The sequence below is a fragment of the Lynx rufus genome, unplaced genomic scaffold (genome assembly GCF_022079265.1).
Source record: "Lynx rufus isolate CCGP_SWC_20201006 ecotype Redwood Valley unplaced genomic scaffold, mLynRuf1.p SCAF_44, whole genome shotgun sequence".
In the NCBI taxonomy this organism is placed as follows: Eukaryota; Metazoa; Chordata; class Mammalia; order Carnivora; family Felidae; genus Lynx; species Lynx rufus.
The window spans coordinates 1,378,111-1,397,889 of NW_025814861.1; the positions used below are offsets into that span (position 1 = coordinate 1,378,111).

Here is a 19,779-nt window from a genome sequence, read left to right on the forward strand (position 1 = left end):
ATAGAGCCCGACGCGGGGCTCGAGCTCACGGACCGCGAGATCATGACCTGAGCCGAAGTCGGCTGCCCAACCGACTAAGCCACCCAGGCGCCCCAAGATGCTTTTTTATTTTTTTTTTTATTTTTTTTTTTCAACGTTTATTTATTTTTGGGACAGCGAGAGACAGAGCACGAACGGGGGAGGGGCAGAGAGAGAGGGAGACACAGAATCGGAAACAGGCTCCAGGCTCTGAGCCATCAGCCCAGAGCCCGACGCGGGGCTCGAACTCACGGACCGCGAGATCGTGACCTGGCTGAAGTCGGACGCTTAACCGACTGCGCCACCCAGGCGCCCCCCAAGATGCTTTTTTAAAAAGAGGCTTTATTTCTTAGAGCTCAGCGACACTGAGCGGGAAGTACAGGGAGTTCGCGCGTGTCCCTGCCCCCACACGCCCGGCCTCCCCGCTGTCACCGGCCGGCCTCGGCCCGAGCCACGGTTTCCGTAGGGCTCCCTCTTGTCGTGTTTCCAAAGCTCCTGGCCTGGTGTGGCGGGCCCGCGGGGACGGGTCGGGGTGCGGAGGGGGCGCGCTGGCGGGGGACCCCCGCTCACGGCCAGGGCCCCGCCCGCTCTCCGTCTCGCAGTGCTGGCCTACATGCAGCTGCTGGAGGACTACTCGGAGCCGCAGCCGTCCGTGTTCTACCAGACGCCGCAGAACGAGCACATCTACCAGCAGAAGAACAAGCTCCTCATGGAGGTGTACGGCTTCAACGACTCCTTCAGCGCCGAGGCCCCGCAGGAGCTGGCCCCGCCCCCCGCCCTGCCCCCCAAGCAGCGGCAGCTGGTAAGCCGCGCTCTGCTTCCGGGGCCCGGGCCGCCGTGCGTGCCGTGCGTGCCGTGCGTGCCGTGCGTGCCGCGCCGGGTGCCACGTGGCGCTCTCGCTTCCTCCTGGCCGGCTCTCGGGCCTGCTCCTCGGCCTCCCGCCCCGGGGGTGGTGGCGCCCTCGCTTCCATTGCCGCCCCTGCAGCTGGGCCTGGCTTGTGCTCAGAATGTTTGCTTTCTCTGCCGACGGTCTCGTGTTTTTTCCTCTCTTCTTTGGCTCCACTATAGACCTCCCAGACAGGAGGGACTCCATCAGAGCACAGGGCATGGTCTGTGCACGGCCATCTGTGAACTTGATTTACATAATGGCCTCGCTACACAGGGTGACTTACACCCCACCCTGGCCAGGGATGGCCCCGTGGAAACAAGCCCTATTGAAGCACGATGGCCGTAAACAGAGCCGTTCTGTGTCCCAAGCACGGTGCCCCTCCTCCCCTGGAAACACTCCTGTGTGAGGATTCCCTGTAGGTAACGAAGCCCCGGTTGGCGCAGAAGGCCGGCTGTCCTGCGTGGGCAGCATGTGAGATTCCGGGACCGGGCAGGGGGGGTGTGCCTGCTGCCCGCCTCTGAGCCCTGTTCTCCCTGCTGCCGGTTTCCTAACCACGTGGACGGTGGTCAGGTTGTAGCATCCAGGCATCTCATCCGGCCGTGCTTTCCGGGAGGAGTGCACCTCCGAAGGGGATTCTTGCTCAGAGCTGCACGTGCCGTTTTGGTCATGGGCTGGCCAGCCTGGTGGTGTTTCCACCGCAGAGGTGACCGGCTAGCTGGCCATCTTTCGTCCGTCCTGAGGGGACACAAAGGTGCCACCCTTCCCTTGCTGGGAGGCAACTGCTGACTGGACAACCAAGGTCCCCAGGTCACTCCCCGAGCCCCCGCCCGCAGGGTCCCTGAGCCCACGTTCAGTGAGCTCAGGGACCGACAAGGCAGGAGCACGCCTAGCCTGCTGGGAGACAGCTCGGTCTGTCAGAGGAAAGGCAGCACCCGCCCTGGGTTCTTGGCCTGCCACTGTCTAGCCGTGTCTCACGACTGAGACTCAGGGTCTCAGTCCTTCACCCACCCTGCCCACCCCCACGAACACCCAAATGTGCCCCAATGTGAATCTGAATTACTCTGAAAACGTTTCAAAAAGGGATCTTTACCATGGAAATAGAAATGCCTGCCGCACGGACCCCTAACCTAAAATGTTTGGTTGAGCAGCCGAACCAGATTTCATGGAGATCTGAGACAGTCTCGGCCCCTCCTGCCAGTGTCCACAGGTGCCCCTTGGCATCTTCTCCGCACCGTGGAGCCCACAGGCTTCACACACATCCCTAGTGAGCACGCTTGGAACCAGAGCCCGTCTAGGAGCACCCGCGGAGCACCTCACCATGCTGGCAGGGCAGACGCTCCGCTGAACGCCTCCCTATGTCAGCACTGGGGCTTCTGTCTGGTTTCCCATGATCCTCTCCACAGCCTCTATCACCCCCGTGTTAAGTAAACTGAGGCTGAGAAAGCCAGAGTGACCTAACTGGAGCCTACCCACTGCTGGAAGTAGAAGATGCGGGGACCGAGCCCAACTCTGGCTGAAGCCCCGACACGGCATGTGACGTGCCCTGTGCCGGCTGCTTGGCGTGCCCGCTCTCAAATGCAGGCGCAGGGAGGACTCTCTCCGTTTTACCAGCAAAACAGTAGTGATCACTGTGCCCGTCAGCCCACGTACAGTGTGGCAGTCACAGTCAAGTGCCTGACACATACGTGGTCCCAGACAGCGTTGTCCCCGCTTTACGGATGATGAACCTGAGGCACAGAGAGCTTTAAATAATGCCCGAGGCCAAGCAGGTCACAAACAGTGAGGCCCAGGTTCAGAGCCGGATGGCCTGGTCCCAGGAGTGCACGCGCTCGCTGGAGCATAATGACTGCCTGGGCTGCTCCCACGGAAGAGGAAGAGGTCCTGAGTAGTAAGTGGAAGAAACGGGATTCAGAGCCGGGTCCACGGGGCTCCAGGCCCTCTTGGCCTCCTTGTACCTTACAACCACTTCCAGCGGATGCGACTTGTACGAAAGTTCGCTTTTTAAATCTGTCATGAGGAGGTGAAGGAGGGCACCCTCTCATCCGGGTAGCCCTCGGCAGGCGTCTTTGATTCCTAAGCTGAGCGGAGAAGCCGTTCTTCTCCAGAGTGTCCGAGCAGACTTAGGTAGCAGCCTAGGTATGCTTCTCGTATACCTGCCTGACCGTTCTCTGCTTTTCTCCCTCCTTCCCTGTCTTCTCTCTCGTCCCTTCTGTCCAGCAGGCCTCCTATGCTGCTTCTTCCTTCTCCTCTGTCTCCTACTGTGTCCAGCAAACTAAAGTGGCCTTCACCCCCGAGGACGGCAGTGCCACTCAGGGCATCAGTGTGTCCGTCTCTAACTCCTTTCTCAGCCGGCACGGCAACTTGCCCGTGCCCTCGGTGAGTCGCTCCCCGCTGCTCTTTCTCGGAAACGTGAGTGCGATCTTTCGTTTGTCGCCTGTGCCTGCTGATGTGTGTGCTGCCACCCAGGCCGGACTCTGTCCTCCTGCAGACCCTGCACAAGGGGGAAGGGGCGTGCGCGGTTGGCTCTCTGGGGCCTAAGGACTGTGTGAAGTGTTGGGGTGGACGGGGTGGGGGTGGGGATGGGGGAATGTTGGCAGCCCCGCTCTGAGCCTCACCGCTCAGGTGTAAACTGGCAGAGTGTTTTGGCCTTTTTATTTTGATCTCCCTTGGGCCTTGGGTCAGCCCTGTAAGTGTTCTGTGTTGAAGAAGAAATAGTCTTTGCACAGGAAGCAAGGCCAGAGAGGGCAGTCTCCACCAGGCTGTGACGGAGTCTGAGTCTGAGTCTGGGGACCCTGTGTGACAGGCCATTCCAGAACTCAGTGGCCTAAGATGACGGTAACCACTTGGCATTGCTTAGGACACAGGTCAGTAGGCTGACTGCTGATCTGATTTTGGCTGACCTAGCTAACCTCTCCGGAACCGCAGCCAGGACCGCGGGCTGATTTGTGGTCCTCGTGACCCGCTAGCCTCCGTGAGGCTCGCCCGGGCTTGCTCCTGCAGCAGCTGGCGGGGCTCCAAGGGAGCAAACGGAAGCACGCGAGGTACCTTAAGGCCTGGGCTCGGAATTGGCACCCTGTCGCTTTCTTGCATTCTCTTGGTTGAATCACGGGGCCGGTCTGGATTCGGGGAGTCGGGAGGTACACTCGGCCTCTTGCGGGGGGGGGGGGGGTGTTCCAGCAGATCATGTTGCAGAGGGACAGACGTGGACAAAGGAGGGGAATGGGCGCAGCCATTGCTGTGAACGGTGTACTTCTGAAACTTAGGGGACACTGACACTGGAGGAGGCACGGTGCCGGTCTGTCGTCTTTTGCTGGAATCTCCATCTGTCCAGGAACCGAAATAGCTACAGTTCTCCCTTTAATTTGTTGAAATGGGACTGAGCAGCAGGGATAGAACACGGACAGGGGTTCGTCTGGGTCCTCCTTAAAATCAGTTCTGCCTTTGGGTAATTTACCTACTCTTCTTGGCCTTCCCTTCTTTCCATTGAGGTTATGCTTTTACTTGTCTCTTATTTTGTGATTGTAGGGAGTAAATAAAATCATAGGAAACTGCCAGGCACCTGGTAAGCTTAGAAATGTGCTATCATAGCGCTTGCTCTCAGAGCCCTGGATTCTAGTCTCCGCTCGGTCCTAATCCTGCGCATAAGAGCTTGGACAGATGACCTAACCTCATGGTCAACCCAGATGGACTTCCTTTTCCCTCTAAAACCAGTGAGGTTGACCTGGTGACTCTCAGAGAGAGACCTACCGAAGCTCAGGTTCCCGGTGTGGTCCTGTCTGGTTTCCGTCTTTGGGAACCACCTATCCAGGGCCCGGGTCGAGATGGTCCTGCCTGCGGTGAGGAATGCACTGTTCTTTTGGGTGCTGGGGCCTAACTCTTGAGAGCCCTCGGCGGCCCTGTGCTTGCTATGGAAAGGCCACACAGCCTCCCTGCCTCCTCCCGGCCCTGCCCTGGCACACAGACGCCCTCTGTTTCCTCAGCAGGCACTTCTGGTGAGTTTCTTTCACAAATCGTGCAGAACTTGGCCTTTAGACAATCCAGCTCTTGACCGTTTTTTCCCCTCTGTGAACAGAAGGAAAGTGTGAGTTATCCTAAGAAAGCGTCCACAATGTCCCTTTTGAATGGTTTGGGCTTAGGGGGCTGTCAGTGAGCTGCTCTGTTTACTCCGGAGTTGATGAAAGTTTGAGGGCATTTTAATGAAGCCTGGGCTTGAGTATGTCCCAGTTTCCAGCCCCGGGACGTAGGGGAGTCCCCAGACACCTCGCATCAGAAAGACCACATTCTGCGTACCAACTCCGCAGCAGAACCCAAGGGAATGAACTACTAAAGGTGCTTTATTTCCGAAAGGGAAAGTCCCCCACCCTACCTCCCGCCTCCAGAGCTGTTAGTAATGGCCTGAAGGTTTGGAACGTTTGACATCTGGCACGCTGACCCCCTCCCCCCCAAAGTGGTGGTGTATTGCAAGGCCAACATCTTTGTGTATTTCCTACTTGCCTTCTGAGATGAGCCCAAGTGGAGGGCTTTGGGTGGCTCTCAGAGCGGCCCGTTATTCCCAAATCTCCTCGCTCTGTCTCTCCTGGGCCTCTGTCGTCAGTCCACCACAGAATTCTGAAGGGACGCCATTTAGGGGTACAGCAGTTGTCAAACCTGAAGACCCCTCACCCTGTCAGCGACCTGTTACTCCTACCAGAAGATTCTTGAATTGGAGCAGGACGGCTGCATTGACCAAGCGTAATTGAAACGGGGGCTGAGAAAGCCTCTTGTTCGCTCTTCCTGGTGCTCCGGGTTGAGTTTAATTCAGCAAGCGCAGGGATTCTCCTCGTGCAGAGATCCGCAGCGGCTCAGAGGCCCCGTCACCCTCAACAAGTGCTTGCCTTCCGGTGGGCAGAGTACAAGCATGGAAGAGGCTCGTGCTGAGGCAGGGTGTGCGTAAGCCCGATAGAGTCTCAGGCTGTCATGGGAACCGTCGGGGCCGTGGAGCCGGGACAAGGACGGAGCCTCCTGGGAAAGGTGGCACTTGGGCCGTTGCCTGAAGGACAGTTAGGATTTCCGGGAGATAAAGGGCAAAGGTCAGGGAAAACAAGTCCAAGATGTTCCACGCCACGGATGTTCTATCCTGCCTGGAGGGTGGGGGCCTCCTATGCATGCTGGAAGGTCACCGCAGGTGTAAGCGCTCAAGGAGTGAGGTTATGGGGCAGCTGGCTGAAGGGTAGTGAGCGAGCCGGCCCTCCCCGTGTGCTTAGCGTCGCACACCTTCACTGCAACAGACCTTTTCCCCCGAGGCTCCTTCCTGAGCATGGCCCTTGGGGGCCAGGCCAGGGGGTGCTCACACTCTTCCTGGCATCTTCCACTGTGTCTGCCCAGCTCTCGTCCCACAGAAGCCTTCGCTCCCAGTCCACAGACTTCCCGTCCTGCCCGGCTCGTGCTGCGTCCTGAAACTTGGACATGTACCCAGACAGGCATGTGGTCTCTGGGCTGTTAGATAGAGGAAGGTGTTCAGGGACATGAGGAGTGAGCGAGTGAGAGCCAGGAAGGATGTGGAGAGCCAGGCACAGGGAGGCCGGGTCCCCGTTCCTGATAGGATTCCGCCGGGCCTTGGCAATGTAGCTGGCCCCGGAAGGCACTTGAGTGATGTGCCTTCCTACAGACAGCTCTCTGACCTGATAGTGGGGTCCTCCCTTTCTGTCCCCAGAGTCTCTCTCTCTCGGTTACTGGTACCCGCCCCGGGCTGCCTGCCATGTCCTCCCTGCAGCCCCACCATGCTGGCCGCCCGCCTTCCGCCTCCACTCCAGTTCCGGTCCTTCCGGCGGCAGCCCTCCCCGCTCTACACTGAATCCCCAGGTCCCTCCTCTGGCTTGCTTCGGCTTTGCCTCTGAACGCTGGTCTTGTGACTCTAAAAAGGATCTTAAAAGTTGGATCGGGTCTATATGCACTTGACCCTCAACCAGGGTGTTGAAAACCTCCCAGCAGCCATCAGGGTTGCCAGTGCCCTTCAGGGCTTGAAATGTTGACGTTAGAACAGTCACCTTCCTCCACCCCCAGACTGGTTTCTGGTACAGCCCTTCTTCGCTGACTGCAAGGCACAGGTATTTTACCCCTAGAAGATGGACTCAGGTGCTGGGAATGTGTTGAAATGCTTCTTTACCATCTTGGCTTCCAGAATGATTCTGGAAGTAAAACTGCTGGGAGACCCAGGTTTTGAGGAGAACTTGAGAGGGACCCATGATAACTGTCATTTATTTGCAACATTTTTAGGGTAAGAACATCCAGTGCGTGTCGTCTCTAAGACTTCAGTGAAAAAGGACGGGGGAGGGTGGGCAGAGCAGCTGGTGTCCCGTCCTGGGCAGAGAATGATTCTCTGAGGTGTTGAACCCAGGTTTTTGCACGTCGGCACAAATGCTTTCACTGGAAGGCCTGCTTCGTGGACCGTGTTCCTCTGCCGTGCCTTCCCCTCACAGTGAGACGGCAAGGGCCCACTCCCTGAGACACGTGGAGGCCCCTGCAGTCCCACGAGTGCCTCTGTCACTCGCCTTTGCTGCCCTGAACGGCAGCCCAGCGGCTGTCACAGAGACCGTGGGCTGAAAGAGCGGTCTGGCGAGCAGACGGGAAGTGAAAGTGCGGAGGACAGACGGTGGAGTGGGGACGGGGGGGGGGGGGGGGGGGGGGTGGCCGGGAGCTCAGGCTTGCCGGGCTGGGCCCGGTGTGTGCCTTGTGCTGTAAGAGAGAAGTCCCTGGCTTCCTCGCCTCTGTGCCTTGCCGCTTCCTGATGTTGACTTACCTCTGTGCTTTCCTGACCTGAGTAGACCTCCCTCGCTTTGAGAGATGAGAGCGGGGGAGGGGGTGGGCGACGCTGGCAGCCCAGGGACGGGGGGTACCTCTCCGAGCTCCAGCTGTCCTGGCTGGGGCTCCGTTCCGCTGGCCTGCCGGACTTGCCGGGCTCTCCCTCAGAGTGGCCCAGCCCCGCCGTCGCAGGGAGAGCCAGGCCTCTTGGTCGCGTGGTCCTTCCTGGCCTGCGGAGGCTCTGGGGCCTGTCGGGGTTTCACACCCCGGAAGTCGTGGGCTCGTACACTGCCCCGTTCTTGGGGGCCGTACCGCCGAGTAGGGTCCTCAGGGTGCAAGTGCGGGCGCCTCGCCAGACCCGGACTCGTCCCCCTGGGATTAGGAAGTAGACCCCACAGGCCCAGCCAAGCCCCTCCGCCCCCATCCTCGTTGTCTCTCGGGACGTTTCCACCGTCCCCGAGCTGCCCAGGCAGGAAGCGAGGAGCTGTCTTTCCTCCCCGGCCACACACGCGCCACGTTGACCTGTGACGTGCCCCGCCGCTCACCAAGCCCTGCTGTGCGTCCTAGCCTGGGCCCTGAGCCCCTCGCCTCCAGCCCTGTCGCTGCTTCCCTCTCCCCGCCCCCAGCACGGCTCCTGTGGCCTCCCCACCGGCCTTCCTGCCACCGTGCCCCCTTCTCGCTGGCCAGGTTGCAGTGTCCCCTTATCACTGCAGAGCCTTCTGAGGCCTCGCCAGCTACCGGTGCCCACCTGTCCCCTGCCCACGCCCTGTGCTCCCTCCGCCTTCTCCAGGCGCCGACTCCCTGGCTCTCCTGCACATCCTTCCTTCTGTCACGTGTCCCACCCTTCCTGGTGGCGCCCGTCACCTTCCCCACCTTGTTTTTCCTTACTGGCGGGGTGGACCCGAGCGTGCCGCCTCCGGATCAGTAGGCCGCCCTTTCCTCTTCGGTGACGGGAGCCCCGAATTGTCGTGAAGGTTAAAGGCAGAGCACATGTGGAGCGAGAAATGTAGTGAAAGGCACACAACCAGTGTTTAACAAAAAGGGAGGCATCATAGTAACGTTTATTACCACACTGGGAAATTCTTTCTTCTGTAAGGCTCAAGTTCTTTTTTCTTAAGGTCGCAAATCCTCTGAGGCTGGGGCTGGGCTTGTTACGTGCTTGCAGCCTTGGTACGTAGCTCAGGGCCGAGCCAGCAAGCAGCGGGTGCTCTGTGACGCCAGACTGACCAGGAGGGTGTTCGTTCACCCAAAGGCAGGGAGCAGGGAGGCACGCGGTCCTCTCCGCCTGCCATTGCGCCCACGTTCCCGCTCCCCGTGTTTCGTCGCGACAGCCAGGTGTCGGCTCGCCACGGTAGCCTCTCCGCTCGTGTGCGTCAGACACGCCGGTCCCACGCTGTGGCCGAAAACCCCGTTTCTTCCTCATTTTCCTTCCTGCTAACCCAGAACGCCCTGGCTGCTGTCTGTTGGGCCCGAGACCAGAACTTGGGGACCCTCGGCCTTGGAGACTTGCCGAAGCAGCCACTGCGACTCAGCCACTTCTGCTCCTCTCCTTCAAGACTTCCTGCTGCTGTTCTGCCGGGCTCATGGCATTTTGGATGGTCATTGCTCTTGGACCAGCTTCAGACCCAAGAATTGGCGACAGCCCCTCGCTGCAGCTGTGCCCCTGACTCCGTCCGTGACTGTCCAGCTGGCCGGGTGCCAGAAGGACCCCGTTGGTCCCTGCGAGGGTCCCGTGGCGACCTGAACCCCAAGGGTGCTGTCCGTGCACACGGACCCTCACCCGTTTCAGCCCGCTCGTCCACTGGTGAGGGTCCCTTTCCCACGGCTCTGGGAGGGAGTGCTCGCTCCACTCTGGGGACGGGGAGACCGGGCTAGAGAAGCTGCCCGTGTCATTTGTTCAGAGTCTTTGGTGAGAGCTGAAGCTAGGATCCAGATCCCCACTGTCGGTTGCCAGTGACTAACGGCGACCCGGGAAGGCTGTGTGAAAGGAAAGGCCCGCACGTAGGCTGGACATCGAGAGGAGTGCTGCTCCTTCGTGTTCTGACACTTCACACGCTGCAGCCGCAGGCTCTAAACAGAGTTCTAAGAACGAGTCTACGGTAGAGCCCCTGGCATGCCGTTTAAATCCAAACCGGGTAAAAATAGTTGTCAGCTTTCTAGAACAGAAGTAAAGTAATTTTTGAGTCTGTATTAAATCCTTCTATAAAGCGTTGATGCTCTTAACGTTCAGTGCACATACAGAGCATCCTAAAACGTATTCGAGGTTTTTGCAAGAACGTGATTAGGCAAGAGACCATTGGCTTTGAAACCAGTGGTGTTCAAGGAAGATCTTGTGATTCAGATGGCAAAAATGTCACATGACAAGAAATGCAATACGTTTCTAACTTTGCACCCATCCTACCGAAAATTCTCCTACGCAAAGCATTCTTGGGGTTTTATTCTTTACATCCTTTGTTATAAAATACTAATTAGAATTCTCCAATGGTTTTTAAAACTAGATTCCACCAAGAAGTTTATTCAAGAGGAGAGAAGATATTTTGGGGGTCCACTGTGCTGCCGCTGTCCCTTTCTTTGCTAAGATGCACGTGGCCCCAGCACCCACGCCAAGGTGCCTCTCCGTGCCTCGAGCAGGCGGTGGTGGCCTCGGCCTCAGAACCCGCCTTCTGACACAAAGGCATCAAAGAAGGAAGTCGCTTCTGGGCGTAAGGGAGACCCGAAAAAGGGCTTTGGCAAATAAATAGTTGATGGGGGAACAGGAAGGAGAGAGGAGACGCGTGTAGCGGTCCCCCTCCCAGTGTGCCTCACGGAGTGACGAGGAATGTTATCAAGGGTCCTTCCTGGGGACCTTCCATCCCTTAGGAGCCGAGTCGTCGGACGTGCTTGTCCGCAGGAGATCCGTCCCCCGGAGATGGCGGGGGGTGTCGTGCGGTGACTGTGGGCTGGACTTCCCTCCAAGAGGAACGGCGTAGCCCCGTGCTGTGTTGGTTGTGTTCACACTCACAGTCTCTAGTTTCAGGGAAGTGTGAGCCCAGGACCGGTGCTGAGCTGCAGGGTTCCCAGTGACTCTGCGTACGGGAAGGAGGCCCAAGCCACGCTAGAACAGCAGCCTCCCTGGAGTGTGTTTTCTCACAAATGATGAACTTAAGCCTGAAAACCAGCTGTCCAATAGCTTATCTGTGTTGGTGAGCAGCGTCCAGAAACACTGAAGTCATAAGCCTCGCTCGAGCCAAGAGTGTGCAGTGATGACCAATCTCTGGCAACTTCTGTCCTTCCCAGACGCTTTACGACAGTGAGTCCATTCGCTCGGATGATTGCGTCTCCCTGTGACTGGTGGAGTTGCGAGTTCTCCAGAGCTTGGGGCGCAGGTCACCGTGGAAACGCAGAGCCGTCGAGGCCCTCGGGCCTGTGGCCGTAGCCCTCAGCCGCTGGCACCCTCTGTGCCGCCTCCGGCACCCTTGTTCTTCCTGATAATCAGGGGAAGTAAATGGAGTGTCTGTTACAGCGAGGAGCCAGAAGTTTCCTTTTGAAGATCTCTTCTCCTGCTCTCTTGCCAGCACAGCACAGGGCTCCTCCCCAGTCATGGTTCACGCCAAGACTCTGCTGGAGATAAAGTGTCATTGAAAACTGCATGCCTGGCCAGCTTTGGGTGGCTTTGCTTCTTAGCGTGTGAATGGCCTGTTAACATGTACGGTCGTCAACCTCCACCGTTTTTTCCACCCGGAAGACTCTTGGTGGTGGTTTCGAGTGTACGTTTTCAGAACGGGTGGCCACTTCCCGCGTCTCCCGTCTCTGTGAGGGCAGATGTTATCTCTGCATCCCTGGCTCGTATATCGGGCCTCAGCTCACTGCCTTTTGCATGCTGGTCATTGCAGAACACTTAGCCAAGGAGATTTCCCAGCGAGTTAGGAGGCTGTATCCTGCAGAGCCGTGGGATGACAGGGTGGGGCCTGTCACATGCCCAGAACCCTCGCTGACAGTGAGATGCCCCACACGTCTCTCAGGAGCCAAGCCGTGTGTTATCGGGTGTGTAGCCTGCACTCTCAGCCCGTTTCTCCGTCTTTGTGACAAGGATCGTAACAGCCCTTGGTGTAGGTTAAATGAGAGGATTCGTGCAAAACCCTTAGCACCTCACTGACCAGCAGGCATCGTCATCCCCAGACGGGTTTTGCTGGCACTCTGACAAATTGTGACCGAGGCTGATGGCAGGGACCAGGCAGCCCCTCCTAACTGCTTTCTTTTGCAGGAACTTGGCTCTGGCACGCCTAGATCTTCTGCAGAAATCTGCCGTCTCCAGACAGGCAGCCCCCCTCCTGGCATAAAATCTCAGCCCAAACAGTCTTACTCTGGCTATAAATAAAAATTCCTGCTACAGAGAAAGCAGCAACTCTCTGTCAGAGGCAAAGCCAGGCACCAGCCAGGTCCTAGAATAAACTCCAGGCAGGGGCGAAGTGGTGTTTCTGCTCCGTGGCCAGCCTGCCTTTCTCCTGCCCCTACGAAAAATGTGGCCTCAGAGGGCCTGGAGAGAACTCTCTGGGGGATCCGTGGAGGCAGAGCTTGGGGGGAAATGGTGTAGGGATGAGCCCCCAAGTGCCCTCCCCTCCAGAGTTGCCGGAGGGGCACTGTGGGGAGGGGCACCGCGGGGCGCTTCCCCACTGGAAGGTATTTTTCAAGTTTGGCTCTTGTCCCAGCAGGACTGCATAGCTGGGATGCCGGAGCTGCTCCCAGGCTGGGGGGGGGGGGGGGGGATGCTGCTGCGGGAAGGGAGCGCAGGCAGCCCAGGAGCCTTTGTCCTGGAGAGGCAGCCCCCTTGCGGTCTCCCGGCGGCAGCTGCCCCCCTCCATAACGCACATCCTTGGGGCTCCTTCCTTCCCCTGGGGGCAGCCTGTCACCCTGCAGACTCCTGTGAGTCAGCCAGTGTTTAGGCACGTCGATACTAACATTAGAATCAGTTCCTAAGTAGCCCCTCGTATTCAGCGGTAGACCCCACTGAATACCTCAGCTCTGGGGTTTCCTGGTATTTTGGAGGATGAGGGAGGAGAGCTGACCGAGCAGCCCTGACTGCACCCAGGACTCCCAGAGCATCATCTCTGTAACTCCCCAGAGACCCCACCACAGAAGCGTGGTCCTTGCCTCCTGGGTTTTCATTTTGCATTTTTTCCTTCTAGTATAATTAGCATACAGTGCTATGCATTTGCATCGCTGTTTTAAAGGCAAGGAAACTGAGGCTCAAGAACTTAGGCTGTTTACCCAAGGTCACACAGGTGGAAAGAGAGAGCCGGGGACCGGAGTCCAGTCTGTGTGACTTGAGAGTACGCCCTCGGCAGTCACCCTGAGGCCGTCTCCCGGAAAAGGCACCCATGGTGCTTGGGAGTCCGCCACCCTGAGCGGGCCAGATCAAAGCTGGTCAAGAAGGTACCGTCACACCTGATGCGTCTTTTGACCGCATAGAAACCGCTCGTGAGTGTCTGTCCAGTGCTCAGTTATTGCGGGGCCTGCCCAAGTGCCGAGAGACTTTACGCTTCAGGGGTGGTCCATGAGGACAGGTCCCGGACCCCTAAAAGAGCTGGCATCTGTCTTAGTCTGTTCAAGCTGCTATAACACAGCTCCACAGCCTGGGTGCTTACATACAGCACGGTTCTGGAGGCTGTGGTCCGAGGTCAGGCTGCCACCATGGTCGGTGTCCCTTTCCGGTCACAGACTTCTGGTTGTATCCCCACACGGTAGAAGGGCAAGGCATCTCTCTGGACCCTCTTTCCTGGCACTGATCACATTTAGGAAGGGAGCTCTTAAGCACCTCCCAGAGGTCCCCACCTCCTAATACCTAAACTAGTTGGGTACGTGCTCAAGGGAGAGGCATCCGTCAGCACATCTCATGACAGCCTCTGCCCTTGGGGACACACAGGCAACAGAGCTGAACCAGGCTCCTGCGTGAGACCAAAGCCGCTGCCTGAAAGGGCCACGTGGGCTTCTCAGGGTGGCCTCCCGGGACCAGACCGTACCATCCGTTGGCCAATGCGTTCCATACGCTGTCTTCTCTTTGGCCTTTCCCAGCCAGTGAGAGAGCCTCACTGCAGGGGGGGACATTAACCAGGGATGAATGGAGAGCCCCAAAGCCAAACATTTGACCCCACTGCCATCCCCAGCAAGGTCCAGAGTGAGTCCCCCAGGCCTAGGTGGTTGCTATAAAAGATCAGTGAAATGTGGCACCTGGCTGGTGAGGGCACCGTGGATGTTCAGGCTCCTCAGCCCCCAGTATGAGAGCCACTGAGCCGGGCATCCCCTCACCCAGCTTGTGTAGAAAGCTTGTGGGAATGGAGCTTCCCAGGAATCTCAGCCTCCGGTGCCTGTCCTTCAGAACATGGACGGCACTTCCCATGAATTCATGTGACCACGTACGGGGTTGGTCTTGAGTTTGGGAGTTAGATGGGGAAATAAAATGTGTACGAGTGAGTAGGTGCCTGGGGTAGGTGTCCTGAGTCTGATACAAACCCGCAGAGCGAGAGGGAGCTTTAGACTACTCAGGCCAGCCAGGAAGGAGCAGGGCTGGCCGGCAGCGGGGGGGGGGGGGGGGGGGGGGGGGGGGGGGGGGGGCGCCTGTCCCTGGAGTTGAGGCAGCCCCTTGGTCCAGTGTAAAGTGTAGCTTTACAAAACCACCTAAGGATGTGAGTGGCTTTAACCTCCTGTTTAGAATTGTGTTTCTTCCTCCTTTTCCTTGTCCGTGGGTTCTGAAAATCCAGTGGCAACATGCAGAGAACATTTGAGGGAGCCGTGTGCACATTTGTGTTGAGTTTGGCTTCTGGCAAACTCCGGCATCTGTGGTGGGCAGGTGAGCCGGGCCAGCACTTTGGATACAGACCATTCCACATGCCCTTCTCCCACTTCCCTGTGACAGCATCAGGCTGTCAGGCCCTTTGTGGGACGTGGTGACATCTCAGGTTCTGAGCCTGGTGGCCCCAGAGCTCCTCTGTCCCTCCTCCCACAGCAGAGCTCAGGCCTGGGCAGTGCTCGTTGGCTCTCAGAAGCTGTGGGCGCTCGCTGTCACCCCTCAACCTGGCCTCGAGACTTCTCTGTCTCCATGAGAGTTTGGGAGTGTTAGCCTCGCAGCTCTAGGGTGGTACCAGAGACATTGCAAGATCCCTCCATTGGTGAAAGAAAAGAGAAAAGATTGGGTAGGGAGGGAAGTGAGCTCAGAGAAATTTTCAGCATTTTGATCGCATTTTTAAGACTCCCCTTCCAAAAGGATTTGAAGCGGGTTACGGTATTTGAAAGGCTGCAGTGTTTGACTTTTAAGGGATAAAACCAAAGTTCATCCGAAAGACTCGAAATGAGTAAATATGACCCATGGTCTGAAGGCGCACACTGCATTTAGCCACCAGGTTCCTGAAGGGACAGAGGCACGGGTTGGGTTCGTGGGTTTGGTTCTCTGACACAGCAGACGGTGGGACCACCCGTACCGCGCCTGGGGCTTGCTCGTCGTTGAGGGCGCCCGCGTCCCTCTGTTGTGGCGGATGGCGTGGGTCGGTCCCCAGGCCCTGCTCAAGGGAGGGCGCGCCCGGGTTGGGGGACCTCAGGCCGGAGGCATGCGGGGGTTGCTTCGGCCTGCTCCGTGGCCCTCATTAGAATCGCTGTGAACGGCCTACCCCAGCTCGGCCGACCTAATCTAACGACTTTTTCTTTTGTCTGTTTTCTTCTTCCCATCTTCCCGTTTCTGTGTCTGTCTGCCACTTTGATTCTGTAGTATAAATCTGTGTTTAGGTCCTACTCCCAGGATTTCGTGCCTCACAACCAAGCTTCCGTTCAGCCTTTCCTCCCGTCTACCCCCTCTTCCTCTCCACACTTCCCGCCCGTCCACCAGTCTCAGAGCTCTGACTTAGCGGTGCCGACCGTGGCCAGTCTGCCTCCCAGCACCGTGGACGGGCCTCTCTCGTCTTCTCAGGAGAGCAGCTTTCATGGGAACACTGTCTGCCTTCCTTCCGAAACCTCTCTCACTGACTCGCCCCCGACGCCTTCGGTGAGAACTCAGCACACACACCCCTGCACGTGGGTCTGCACGTTTTGAGAAAAGCGGTGTCGCTGTTCGTGAGTCTGCCGCCCCGCCCCCCACCCCCAGTGGCAGCCAGGCCTGTCTGATTGAGGTCTGTGGAAGGTCGCAGAGTGAAACAGGAGGGTGTCTGTTTCCAGAACAGAAACGGAACCTTCCGTACGGAGTTCCCATCAGATGGGGAACCCGATTTTCCAGAAACAGATCAGTGGCCGTTTAGAGACAGCCATGAGCACGAGACAGAAAATGCGCCTGGTTTCCTGGTTGGTTGTGCGTTTTTAGAGAAAGACACAAACACCTGTGGAAGAAAGGTGCGGACAGAGGACTCTGAGACCGGAGGCAGTTGCCTCTGTTGGCTGCAGGTGGTGCTGAGGACAGCGGCCCTGCCTGCCTGTGCTGCTGAGTTCCCTGAGCGCCTCATCCGGGGACGGGGGTGCTAGCTGGCAGGGCGGAGAGGACCGGGGCCGGCAGGCGGGGGCGGCGCTGCAGCGAGCTGGCCTGTCTTGGTACGCTGCCTCCCTCCGGGGCAGTTTGAACGGCCCTCGACCTCCCTGGAGAAGATCAGCGGGAAACTTGCGTCCCCTGTAACACAGAGGCAAGAGGTGGCTTCCTTCTCGGGCCTGGGAAAGGTCCCCAGGGAGACCCGAGCTCCCGCTGCCGCCCTCGTTCCTTCCCCGTGAGAGGAGAGTCCCGGTCAGGGCCGGCCCGGTAGGCTGCTCTCTCTCGGAGCCGTGACGGCGGGCTGGGGGGCCTGTCACATGTGCATCTCCTCTCATCCTGTCTCCCCCAGAGTGAAAACGCCAGCGAGGAGGCTGGTGAGGGTGAATACGTCAATCTGTATTCCTCTGGCCAGAGCAGCGAGGAGCTGCCTCACTCCCGAGGAGTAAGTAACCTCAGGGCTGCCTCGTGCATGTGGCCTGGCCTGGCAGGGTTGGGCCCTGCTTCTGCCTGGCTGAGCCTCCCGGTCCCTAGCCGGCTGGGCCCCGCAGCCTTGCCGAGAGCCACGCTGGCTCGGTGGGGAGAGGACGTGGCTCCCCGTGGAGGCCCTCCCTTTGCTTTCAGGGCTCGCGTGACGCTCTCCGGGCCTGGCCGGATGGGTCTTCCGGAAATGAGAGGAGGCGGCATAGTGTTGGCCTGGCCCCCCGTGTCGGTTGCTCTCTGAGATTTCTCTCTATCCCGTCTTCTAGTGTCAAGGCCCGTCTTCCATCCCCTCCCCAGAGGGAGGGACTCCTCTCTCCCTCACCACCAAGCCTCCCGGGCCTTCGCCCCCTCCTCCTCCCTCAGCGCACTCCCTTACCCCCACAGGAACAGCTTCTGAGGAAGCTGGATGGGGTCTGTCCGGGAGCCCCCGCCCTCTGTGTTCACGAGCCCTCTGTCCTGAGAGCGTAGAGAGCTACCTGATGTGGCTGCCCTTGGTCGACCTCTGTCCCAGCCGGATACAGCCGTTCTGCTGAGCAGTCGGCTTTCCAAGTTTTGCTGCAGCAAGACGCGAGCAAGCTCAGAAGCTTGAAAAAGAATGAGTCCCTTGACAGGAGGGGCCATGAGGACGCGAGTCCTCCCTGGTGATCAGCTCACAGGGCCCAGCCCCTTAAAATTGTGGTCACCCCTGGTAAGACAGCCCCGCCGAGGACGCCCCCGCAGGACCTTCCACGTCCGCACAAGGCGAGCCCCGCTTTAGTTACTTGCAAGTCCTAGAACACTGTGGGATTCGACCCTGTCTGTGGAAGCTGTTTTTACCCTGGGGTCCCCTCCTCACCTGTCCGCACCTGGTGACCTATGCCCCCGCATCGTCCAGTTTAGCCTCCACACGGTGGAGCCCATGCCAGGCTGGCCTTCCGTGGCTCTCCCCTCTGCCCACGACCACGCTCGGTGCTGGCTTCACCTGCAGCACTCTCCACGAGGACGATCCATGTGCTCGTGCTAACCTGGTTTCTGTCGCGGCCGCGGTGGCAGAGCAGGGATGCCAGACAGCTGTGTCGTCACCCAGTGGGGTGGGCCCGGATGCCCAGGCCCGGCTGCTGGAGGAGAGGGGCTGGCTCTCGTGCCCTCGAGCAGCTAGACCCCTTGGAGCCGTAGCTGGGAGGCAGCTGTGCGTGGCCGTCCTGAGGACTCTAACTAGGAAGTCAGCAGGGGTTTGCCGCACGGTGGTCAAGGTCACAGGTTTTGGAGGCAGACGACCCTGGGGTGGAGTCCAGGCTGTGGCCTCCGAGCCGCGTGCGCTTGGGCAGAGCCTTCAACCTGTGTCTGTGTGCGTGAGTAGCACGGTGCCTCCAGCTAACGGACAGGGTCCTGGTCGGGTCAGGTGAGAGGAGGCGTGGGAAGTCCTTAGCACAACGCCTGGCTCGGCTTGGCCGGTAGCAGCAGCTGTGAGTCCTTTCTTCCAGGAGGTGCTTGGATGGTCATAAGTAGGGGCCCCCTTTCACCGTCCCCAAAGGCAAGAGGGCCTTGCACTTCTTGCGGGATTAACCGCATTCATGGTTCCCGTGTCCACGTTTCGGATTGCTCCGGAGGAACTTACGCTCAGAAGCCGCTTGCAGGCAGGAATGCCGGGAAGCAGATCCGCCCGGCTTGGGGCACCCGTCACAATCCCAGCGCTGGCTTCTCTTTTCAGGAATCACCAGCTACGAAAGACGGACATCCCAGAGACCCCGCATTGGGCAGCGGCGCACCTGGGAAGGAGAGCAGAGACGGCGAAAGGTAGGACGTGACCGGGTAGAGTGGGCGCCCTGAAGGCAGCGAGCCCACTCGGGGAGAGCTGCCCCCTGCGCACCGGCACACAGGCCTCCCGGGGCTTTAGGTTTACGCCCTTTCCCTTTTTCTGACTCTCAAAATTATACATGCGCAGGGCAGAAGGCATGGCAAGTACAGAAACATACAAGTAAACCAGAAAAACCTTGATAATCCCACCCTTAAAGGCTCCGCTCTGGCAAGCATTCTGCCACCATTTCCTGGTGATGTGCTCACGTATTATCCACTTTGCGAGTCACCCACGACAGTATTTTCTTTCTCAAATCCCAGGCCAGCCTTCCTTGGCCTCTTCCAAGTTCAAGTGCAATAAGGGAGTGTACAAGACTTGCCAAACCTTTTATCGTGAGTTTCTTGATGGGTGTATTGTGTTGTTAAGCCGTTTGAAAGTAAGTTACAGATGTGACATTCAGGCCCTAAATACTTCACGTGCCTCCCGAGATATTTTAAAAGCTTCCCCGATTACAATACCATTACCACACCCAAGGAAAGTAATGATAAATTGCCTTATATCATCTGGTACGCAGACCATCCTCCACTTCCCCAAGTGTCCGTAAAGCTGCCTGCATAGCTTATTTTTTTGGAACCAAGATCAGTCAGGAGTCACTGCATTTAGTTGTGGGTCTTTATTTTTGTTTTTAATATTTTTTTAACATTTATTTATTTTTGAGAGAGCGTGAGTGGGGGCGGGGCAGAGAGAGGGGGAGACACAGAATCCAAAGAGGCTCCAGGCTCCGAGCCGTCAACACAGAGCCCGACGCGGGACTCGAACCCACACACCGGGAGATCGTGACCTGAGCCAAAGCCGGTCGCTTAACCGACTGAGCCCCCAGGAACCCCATGTGTCTTTAACCTTTTGTAACATTTTTCGGCATTTGCCGGAGTCAGACCTGACCCGGTTTAGAAACGTGTAGTCCGTTTCTGTACGCGTGGGACCTCCAGATCCTCTCTGGCCCTGCCATCGGCAACCGCGTGGTGACGCTGCCTTCTCAGCGAGATGTTCCACAAGTTCGAGCTTTTCCTCCCTCTGCAGGCCAAGGTTCCGCTGCCTCTGGGGTCCTGCTTGCCAGGCCTAAGCATAAACGGTTCAAGAGGTGGTAAATAGCAAGAGGCAGAAGAAGAATCAGAAAGCGCTCGATAGGGGCCCGCTGAAGAGGGCTGCCCGCCCAGCCTGCTCTCGGCCGCTCCTCAGTGCCGTCCGTGTGGGTGGAGACCGTCTGACCCGTCTGCCCGGGCTAAGATCTCCCCAAGTATTAAGCAAGGGATGATGGGTCTTCTGGTTGAACACCTGGCAGCAAACAGGGGC

The 19,779-nt window shown here is 58.3% G+C and overlaps 1 protein-coding gene across 6 annotated transcripts in view; it reads left to right on the forward strand.

Annotated features, from left to right (window-relative positions):
* Window positions 1-19,779, forward strand: part of RAPGEF1 (Rap guanine nucleotide exchange factor 1) — a 133,213-nt gene that overhangs the window by 97,974 nt on the left and 15,460 nt on the right. For 4 of the 6 annotated variants that reach the window (XM_047098152.1, XM_047098155.1, XM_047098154.1 and 1 more), the window contains 2 exons: window positions 621-820; window positions 18,340-18,425. In XM_047098152.1, the coding sequence (XP_046954108.1) occupies window positions 621-820; window positions 18,340-18,425 (286 nt within the window). Of the gene's footprint in view, window positions 1-620; window positions 821-3,124; window positions 3,284-15,425; window positions 15,699-16,518; window positions 16,612-18,339; window positions 18,426-19,779 lie in introns of all 6 variants that reach the window. The other 2 variants (XM_047098156.1, XM_047098157.1) reach the window with 2 other exon arrangements.